At 38.0% G+C, this 10,433-nt stretch overlaps 1 protein-coding gene across 2 annotated transcripts in view; it reads left to right on the top strand.

The window, feature by feature from the left end:
* Positions 1–10,433, top strand: part of bin2b (bridging integrator 2b) — a 19,402-nt gene continuing 8,969 nt past the window's right edge. For both annotated transcript variants that reach the window (XM_024269849.2, XM_024269848.2), the window contains exons 1-4: positions 1–333; positions 6,495–6,575; positions 8,208–8,262; positions 9,588–9,682. In XM_024269849.2, coding sequence (XP_024125617.1) covers positions 241–333; positions 6,495–6,575; positions 8,208–8,262; positions 9,588–9,682 — 324 coding nt within the window. In that variant the 5' untranslated portion in view covers positions 1–240. The remainder of the gene's footprint in view (positions 334–6,494; positions 6,576–8,207; positions 8,263–9,587; positions 9,683–10,433) is intronic.

Genomic DNA, 10,433 nt, shown 5'->3' with positions numbered 1-10,433 from the left:
CTGATTAACTTCATAACCTTCAGGTGAGCCGCTGGATGACTCCTCCGCAGAGGAGCAAGTCGGAACAAGCCGATGATGATGATCAGCGCAGCGGGGGCGCGCCTTTCCCGCCGGCCTCCTCCTCCTCCTCCTCCTCCTCCCAGCTGACAGAGCGCGTCTTCGCGCGGGTTGCTCCACCTCCACCTTGAAACGCGTGAAGCCAAGTAGAGGAGGCAGACGGAGGAGCACAGAGCGGAGACGATGGCGGAGAACAAGACGGGTCCGAACCTGCAGGCTGGAGCCGGATTCCTGGCCAAACGGGTCCAGAAGTCCTTCAATCGCGCCCAGGAGAAGGTGACGCAAAAAACGAATAATGTAGTCTTTTCAGTCTTTGATAATTCACGAGGAAGGGAACAATCTAACCTTCTGATCTTTAATATTTTCAAAGAAACAAAGTGTGTCAGTTTAGCACCTTTCCCCGTTAGTTTTTTCTGAAAAATCAAATCAGTCGACTTATAAGATCTTTATTAAAGACAAAACTATTATTTCTAAAAGCACAAATTCTTGATTTTTGTTCTGGATTTTCCTTTCACTCATTTGACAGCAATAGAATCCAACCCTAAACTTTTTCTGCAAAAACGTGGACTTGTTTGCAGCTGTGAGGGTAGACCAGAGCTGCTACTTCCTGTCTCCACTTCCTCTTCTCTTGCATTCACTTTATGGTTGACATGGCTTTTATTTCACTGCTCCTCCTCAAAACGGAAACTAGCATAATCTTGCAAATGAGCTTCATTTGAAGCCCATGATCATGTCTGGGGATGCCCAAAGTTGTCTGTCTGGGTTGTCAGACAATTTCTTCCAGGTTGAGTTGGTTATTTTTAGTTTTTCCAATATATATATATATTGTGAGTCCCACTCTAATAATCTTTTTATTAATTTTAAAACTGTTCCCAGTGGTCTTTATAATTATTATTGACATTTTAGCCAGAATTGCAAAAGTTTCTGCTGTTTTCTGGACAGTTTCTGCTGAGCAACAGAAATTCTCCTCTGAGATATGGACATGGTCATGGTGTGGAGCAACACACCCCTTCTTCCCATCATCTAAAACCAAGAGCTGTCTGTTTACATGCTCTTCCACTTACAGCTTATAGTGCCAGGAACTGGTGTTTGAAGACCCAAAATGCAGAAGGTGGCAGAAAAGCAAAAATATTCAATAAATGAACTGAAATATGACAAAAAGATGGCAGAGCAGAGTAGCTGACCTGACAACAACAAACTGAAAACCAGACACTTAAATAGTCCAGCAATTTACTGAACTGAAGACAGCTGTGGATCATGAACCTGAAAATGTTGTGACTGACGAAAGGAAACCAAAAAGATGACCAAGCTAGACCACTGAATGCTTACGGTACCCCTCCCCAAAAGGGCAGCTCCCAGATGCCCAAATACCTGAATTGAGCGGACCTGGAGGAACAGAATAAAAAAACAAGTCCAGAAAAAAATTGAGATTCAGTCTAGCAAAAGTGAGGGGTGACATGGTGAACCCCTCCTCAAAATCAATCAATCAATCGATATACTTTATTAATCCCACAAAAGACAAACAAGAAGGGGAGCAGTCCCTATGACTCTACCCAGGGAAGAGAAACCTGTAGGGGAACGGCCCCTCGACCCTTCTCCGTAACATAAAACATAGCCAAGGAGGATGAACGGCGACCATCCTCAAGTGTGGTCCCGGCAACCCTCCACGGGAACAAGAAGCTTCAAGTATGGCCCCAGCAATAGGCTGGACGTAGAATGGCATAGTTCGAAAATGGCAGCAGGAAACCCCCTCTGACATGGGGTGGGATGGTGTGCCACTACAGCTAAAAAACCTCCTGCTGGGTCCAAGGTCCAAGGTGGTGAGATCATACTGTCATGAACTGGTTGTGGTCTAGAACCCAAAATGCGGGAGGCTGGTTTTTTGACAGAACTTTAAAATATTTAATAAATAAATGGAAACATGACTAAAATAAGCAAAAACGTGACAGCAGAGCAGATGACCTGATGAGGATGAACCGAAAACCAGACACTTAAATAGTCCAGCAATTACCTAAAGTGAAGACCGCTATGGATCATGAACCTGAAACTGGTGTGACTCATTAAGGGAAACCAAAAACATGACCAAGAACAGCACAAAACAAAACTAAACCACAGAATCCTCACATAAAGCCCCTAAAACCATCAACCTCGCATTACCGGTGCAACAAAAATTACGACCAATTTTGGAGCTATCCAGCCGTACATATTTGAGTCAGAACAAAGACGTACATGGTTCTAGTCATCTATGAGAGGAGGCATTGGAATGGAGCAAAGCAGGGAGTTTGTTTCCCACCCACTGTTGTTTCTAAGTTACAAATACGCTCTTTCATAATATTGTGTGTATCTCATAGAGATATTGTGTGCTGATTGATTTTTCTGTGTTATTATTATTACACCACAGCATTTAAAGACGTATCTAGACATTGAGATTTGGTGCCATAGTACAGGGAATTTTTAGGTGGTAATCAACAGAGTACTTTTTGCATAGAGTACCTTATCTACATCCATCCATCTGTTCATAAATACTAGGGGTGTAATGATGAATCGATTAATACATTTCTATTTCTACAATCCAACCAGATCGATCTATTTAAGGCAAAACTGAATCGAATAGAACATTAAAAAATAGTTTCAAAACGAGTTAAATTGATAATCGATCTTGGAAAATACCACTTGGATAGACACACTTTTTTCTTTTGTACTGTAATGTAAAAATAACAATGTTGACAACACACAGGATGGCAGCAAAAAATAATCAAACCATCATTACAGTCCAATGCGTGGAAACATTTAGAATTTTGCAGAGACTTGTGACTATACAGTGTGGTAGTCTGTTCTAGAAAAGTTCACTTTGTATTAATTTGATGTGGAAAAACAACAGTGGGCTGAAATTTATGAAACTACACTGTGAATGGATTTGCCAGTAATTCTTGTTTACGTGTTTGTACACATTTAATTTACACTTGACTATCTTACAATAAATACAAAGAGTCTGGAAAACTTAATCTTCACCGTTCAGTACTCAAGAATTTATCTCTGAGTCACTGTGGTTAAATTTTTGGCTAAAGATGTCCTGGATTGATTTTAGGTCACTGACTCCAATTGGATTGTAAAAATCAACCAGTATCAACTATGAATTGCATCAGCAACCACAAATAATGACTGAATGAATCAAATCGTTGTTAAAGTGCACTCCTAATACATACATGGAATCCATTGAACCCTTTTCGGGTCACAAAGTTGCTTTACCCAACCCAGCTGTATGGTAAAAGTGTGGTACACCCTGGACAGGTCGTCACTCTGTTACATCATACTATCGACTTTATATGAGAGCTGGACCAAGTGAGTGTGACATGGCTTATTTTTGGCTCCAACTGTAAGCAGTGATTGGCGCATTTTTTTTTTCTCTAATTTATCATTTCTATGGTAACCATGATCATCAATCAGGAGTGAGCTTGTTGAAAGACCTCTTTCCTATCAATTGAAAGCGGGGTACACGGAGTCTGTCAGATGTTTAGGAAGTTCAATGTGAGATCACAAACTTTCATTGAGGCATCTGATTGGCCCGTTTATAACTTGAACTAAGAAAAATATATATAATGAAAAACAAACTAGGATTAACAAGAACATGTTAAAAAATGCAAGAATGGTTATTCTGACAAATAGAATGACTGTATAATAGCTGTTTATTTCTCAATAGAAGTCTATGGGATTTTGGCTTCTTGCAGCCAGCAGGTACTTCCTGTTTAGGTTGTGAGGGTTAGGGGTCACTCAGTCCAGTTCTCATATACAGTCAATGACTCTCACACACCAAGATATTCAAACACAGTTAGGGAGAATTTAGAGATACCAATGAATCTATTAAACATGTTTTTGGATTATAAGAGGAAATGGAAGTGCCCAGAGCCTTTTTTGGAAAATTTCGTAAATTAAAGGAGAGGGAGTTCATAAGGTCATAAGATCAGAATTCCTATTTACTCTGCTGTAGAAGTTTTCCTGTCAGTGTTTCATAGAATAATTTCTTATTTAAAATATAAATATTTTTTAAATAGTTTAATTTTTGATGTTGCCTTTTGTCCTCTGCCCAAAACTTAGAAACCCTGCGAAACATGTATTTATTTGTAGTTTTTTACTGCTCTTGACATGTAGGATGCCAGTAAAGATAATACACTAGTCAAATAAAACACTGCCAGTAAGAAGGTCAGCTGATTGCAGCTGCGTGTTTGTGTTCAAACACAGAGTGGAACTGTCCTGCAGTGGTCGAATGTGGATTCAGAAGGGATTAACACAAAATTTTTGCTTTAGTTTATGATAATTTACCATAAATCCTCCTTTATTTTTACATTTTTTGTTTTTTCCATGTACATTTGACATTTATTTATGTATTTTGAGTTTGCTTGAGCCTGAAATGATGTGCAACCATCCTAATTCTAGCAAGTACAATTCTCTTATCTTTAAATAATGGAGGATAAACTTGTGACTTCTTATTTTTGTAAACATGATTTTTATTAATTGCTTTTTTAAAGAATCTCAAGCACTTTTTTTTTCCAGAGTTCAAAATATAATTTTAGAGACAATTGTACGACTATAACATTTATGAACCTATGTGCAGTTTTCTCTAATGTTAAAAGTATAAATTGACTGCAATTTATGTTTGTACTTGTACAAATTTAGCAAGTTAATACTTAGAAACCAAATTTCTTTGCTTCTGCTTATAATTCAAATGAACTGACTTTTTTTTTTTTTCTGTGTGCTGTTGGTTGCAGAAATAAAAACTTTCGAGTAAAAATTTGAAATACTCTTCTTCATTAGACAGTGTTGGTGTCTTGTAGATACAGTTTTAGACCCTTGGCAGTTTTCCTGGTAAACCTTTTAGCTTATACACCAGCAACAAAATGTTTCCCGTCCTGTGTCAGTCATTTAAACAGCATTCCAGTTGTGAAAACTTTTATTTTGGTAGCTTTACTTCCACACATAATGTCAACATATTAGGTATGACCCAGAATCTGGTTTGATACATTTAAAGATTAATGTTAATTGGATTTTATTTTTCCTTTAGGTTTAAACATCTTTTTGTTCTTTTTTGCTTCATAAAGTGTGCTCATGTTTACATGTGCAATCTCCACCTTTTGTTTCTGTTTTTCTCGTCTCTGCTGTCTCTTCTACACTCAGCCAGTTCTGTCAGATGAGACGGCTTAGTCTGTTTTTGCTGGAGGGTACGGAGTAGTCAAAACTCTCAATGATTTCCCAATCCACGCTTTCAGGGATTGCCAACTGTACTTTCTTTTCTCGAGACACATTCTGATGAATATTTTGGGTGTTTTTAGCATCTTTTTAAAGCATTTTTCAGATGATTACGGACATATATATTTCTTTATTCAAATATTTGTGAATCAGGACCTCAGTGCACCTTAGAAACAGAATCTATCTAATTTGACTCATGATCTGATTTTTCTTAATAGTGCTTAAAATTATTGCAAATATCGAAGCGTGTACTACATTTAAAATCAAAGATGAAGGTGTTGTAATTTCCATTGATGACCCACTAAACTATCAGACGTATACGTTTGTCCTGACTCATGTGGTTACTCTCACTTATGAAGAGAAAAACCGAGTTGGTTATTGAGTTTGGAGCGTGTAGAGGTCATGCAGATGGCCTCATGTTTATTATGTTGTGAAAAGGAAGTCTGTTGAGTTTGAATAACACACTGGGCTGTGGGAGACGGTGTGATTCTTTGCTGTTTGCCTGTTTTTGTCATCTCAGTTGTGCTAGAAAACAGCAGTGACTTTTTTTTTTTTCAGTTGCATTCCTCAAGGTTTACAAGCTGTCCACCTTTTGATAACCCCCAGGAATTTTTCCCACAATCCCCTTGGGGCATCACGTTAACAAAATCGCTTGATTATAAATGAGAACTGGACCGAGTGACTGTTATCGCTAAAAATTTACCTGCTTACGATTTCAACAAAATAAAGTGAAGTCATTATTTCACGATACGGACGTCGCTATGTTTTAACTAAAAATTGCCAGTAAGAAGCAGGCTTCTTGGAACCAGCGGCTCCTTCCCATTTGAAATGTCAAGGGGGAGGGGTCACTCAGTCCAGTTCTCTTATACAGTCGATTGTTAACTGATTTTATGGACAAATGATCTTTGCTTCATTGCGGTGCAGGAAAGACCACAACAACCTAAAACAAAAGTTCTCCCTACTGGGTTTTCTTCTTCTTCTTCTTCTTCTTTTTTACTGTCAGCACCAGTAAAGCAGTTCTATTTTAATTTGGTTGTCTTTTGTTTTAAAGAAGTGAGTTTTCTATATATATATACATTCTGCAGCGTGTTTAGACGGTTCATTGTGAAACCAATGTGGTTTCATTATCTGAAAACCTGTTGAACCTTCCCTGTTTAACTCTACTCCTGCCGTTTTTGTTTTTTTTGTCTCAGGTCCTTCAGAAACTGGGCAAAACTATGGAAACCAAGGACGAGCAGTTTGAGCTCTGTTTCCAGAACCTCAACAAACAACAGGTACCCAACATTTTTCAACTCTGCCACTAATCAGCTCTGCGCTGGGAATGGACCTCAGAAATTCCTTTCAAACTTAGCTTTAATCTTCTTTCAGAGCTCAGCAGTTTGCTCTACGCTCCCCTCCTACGGGCCTCTGATAACCAGAGCTCCATTTAAACCCAAAAAGTGTTCCGTTTATAAATGTTGCAAAGAGAAGCAGATTCAGACAGGCTGCTTGGCCTTGGGAATGGCTTGAAACAACACACAGGTCTGGTTATCTGCTCGGCACAAACACAGACTGTTGTGTCTTCACAGCAGTGTTACTATCTGGTGTGAAAAAAATGAAAGTGTCTCACTTCAAGTATCTATTACTTATGCGTGCCTATGATATCACAAGATCTAGATTTTTTTTTCTTGAAAATTAACCTGAATTGTCCCCTTAATGCCTGTTGTTGCAAATATGTGACAATCCACTTTGGCTCCAAAATCACCTAAATGTAGCATGTACTTAAAAGGAAAAACATAATTTTTTTTATTTTTTTTAATAGCTGGAAATAAATTCAGGCAGTAAAGGGTTAAAGGTAAGGATAATATTTAGGATGCATAGGGGTTTCTTAAAATTAAAATTTGTTGTAAAGCATTTGAAGCGCTCTATTTTATCACCCGTTCCCATGTTGCCCTTAAAGATGTATAGAGCCATTAATCCGCCATCTTTGGGGTCCAGATGACTCCACCCACATATTGATGTGACTCCTTCCATGACAAATGTGGACTAAGGTGGTCAGGATTTTAAGTCTGCCATAGACATTAGTAAAACTCAAAAAACAAAAAGTTCAGCGCTCTGTCTTGTGGGGTCCAGATGACCCCACTTTTAATGTAAACAAGCCAAGGAGAGCAGAAGGGTTAATCACAAGTGTTCAGACGTGGAGGCCAGATATTCAAGTGTCAATACGTTTGCATTGACTTTTCATTGAAAGTGGCGGCTTGAACACGAGTGAACGAACCGGTGTGAGTACCTTGTAGTTCCCTTGAGGCTTGCATGTCCACCTCAAGGGACGTCATGATAATGGAACATACAATTGTTGTGAATGTATTGTGAAATATTGTAATTTGCGTGCACTTATGACCCTTACGCCACACCCCACTCATTAGTAAGGTGCATGTACTGACCGCTTTACTGACCACATGCAAATGCTGCACACATGGACAGTTTCAGGTGATACTGTCTGTTCAGACTTTGATATTTCTTGTTGGTCACCTACATACCCTGTAGCAATCAATACCTTCTTTTACATAGGCATAAATTATATAATCGTTTCTGTAGGATCGTGTCGTTGCGGTTTTCCTTCTCTTACAGCAACAGTGTCTTGCTGATGCTGATGATAAAACTCAAAAACTGTTGACTTTGGGGAGGGAAAGCAGTGTGAAGCTACAGGAAGGAAGGCTCCCCACAGACAAGAGTTGCTAGTTTCACTTCACTACTTTGAGCAGACATCCACTTTTGAGTTTAAATTTAAACTTCATGGAGATAAAGTTACATTGAAGACAAAAGCCTCTTTAGAGTTTTAGATCCCCCTGGAAGTGAGTCAGCTCTGAGAAGGTGTAACCTCACAACTTGTTTATTTTGTGCTTCTTCTTCTCCACCCTACACAGATCGACGGAAACAGATTATTTAAAGATGTCAAAGCCTACTATTCATCTGTAAAAGGTGAGCCTTTTGTGTTTGCCATATTAAAGACCCACTTTGATCATATTAAGGCTTTTTATAAAGCCTTCCCAGTGGTCTTTTAACCCTGTGAGGTTCACTACATCACAGAATTTACATTAAAAAAACACTTTTTTTAAAAAATGTTTAAACCCTTTGATGAAATCCACAAGAAATGTAATTTAAAAACATATATAGATAGTATTCATTCTGATACATAAGATAATTTGGTAAGTTGGCTCAGAACAATGTTAGTTTAATGTTATATTCACATTAGTGTTCAGGGGGAAAATAAATCAGCTTTTTTATTCACGGTCTCAAATTTGATCCACACATTTTTAACATGGTTTAACTGTATTGTATAGAAACAAATTTTTAACAAATGTTGCATTATTTCAATACAGCAAGTAGTTATTTGAAAAAAATAACAAGAATAGATGAGTTATTCTCCCCATAAAGTTTTGAAAATTAGAAAAACTTTCCCCCCAAAAGTGCTTAATGGAGGCGGACATTTTGAAATGACCAGGAAAAGCCCTTCTACTGCCCCTAGTGGAATAAAGATGAACTACAGGGTAGAAAACGGGAAAGTTTTGATCATACTAATGACATGGGGGTCTAAGAAACACATGCCATGTATGATACGGATGGTTATATTAGATTAACTATTTTAAAATGGTTGTGATTGTCTACAATTGGAGCTTTAGGACGGAGTAGAGTAGAAACCTTGTGACCTGAGAATTTTCAATGTCACAATGACATTTTTTGCAAAATGTATTTTTTTTTTGTCTGCTCCAGATTCAAAACAATTGAATAAACCATTTTTTTCTGACTAATTATCCCATGTTTGATATATCTTTGTATAGATACAAATTTTTGTTGGTGTATTTTAGTTTTGCTTTGATTGCTTGAGGATTTCCAAATCTTATCCAAATAAAAAAATATTCAGAAATTGAATTTTAGGCTTAATTTTATGTACATGTAACATTGCAAAAATGCCACAAGAAAGTGTTAAAAACACCCAAAACGCAACTTTCGTCGTCTTTAAGGTGTCAGTTCTACTCAGAACTGCCTTTTGCAACTTTATCTGATCTGTTGTTGAAGAAATTGCAAAATCCTGCAGTGAAAAGAGCAGACGCAGCACTAGTATGACTCATATGCCGGCGGCTCTGCTCCAGTTTTGCTGGTAGTGCCAGGAAATGTGGTGTGGCTCTAACCTTTCTGCTTTGGGTGTAGCAACCCATCAAAAACAATGCCGCTGCGGTGCTAATGAAGCCGCACAATAGGCGGATCCTCACAGAAACTTTTTTTTTTTTTTTCCTTTTCCACAGCTGTGCACGAGACGTCCAGGAAGCTTTCCCAAACATTGCGAGACGTTTATGAGTCAGACTGGATGGGAGTGGGGGATCTGGCCGTCATTGCAGAAGTAAGATCAGGCGTTGTGTGTCAACAATTTTTGCAAGAGTGTTTGAATATTTGCATGTTACAGCTGTGTACCTTTTGTTTGCTCCTGCATACCTTATTGTCCTAGTGGGCGTGGCTACATTTACCACCTATATACCACAGAGTATCTATACTGTGTATTGGCAAGAGTCTGGCGAGACAATACATATTGTGATACTCTAGGCACGATATGTATCACAATATATTCCAAGATAGTCCCAGACGATATTTTCCTGTTTATAAATTTAGAATATTAATACATCTTTCACATATATACTTGTAAAATAGATTGTAGTTATTGATCAGAACAATAAGCTCTTCAGCTGTATCTCATATACAATTTGTTTTTAACCAAACAAATTCTTGCTGCTTTTCTTTAAGTAATTCAAGAAATATTGTTTCAACTCTCAACGTTGTCTGATTTCCACAGCAAAATATTTGTCATCATAGGAAACAACCCCCACAAAGATTAAGCGGATCTTAAGCAGTAATATTCCATATCTATGGTTGAGGAATAATGAAGTGCTGTGTTTTTCCAGCACTACTGAATGTGGCCGAACAGGTAGTTTTAAAAGGGTTCAAGTGCTTGAACAGACGCTTTCTTGAAACATTTCAGTGTGAATTTGTGAAATGTTACAGATGTTTGACATGGAGTTCAGCAGGCACCACCTAATTTTATGATGTCATATAATTGGCCAGTATATGAATAACTTGTACTGAAGAAATAATATCAT

This window comes from Oryzias melastigma, linkage group LG5 (assembly GCF_002922805.2).
Source record: "Oryzias melastigma strain HK-1 linkage group LG5, ASM292280v2, whole genome shotgun sequence".
In the NCBI taxonomy this organism is placed as follows: domain Eukaryota; kingdom Metazoa; phylum Chordata; class Actinopteri; order Beloniformes; family Adrianichthyidae; genus Oryzias; species Oryzias melastigma.
Note: the sequence above shows the minus strand (reverse complement) of the source record. Positions and strands in the feature narration are given on the sequence as shown.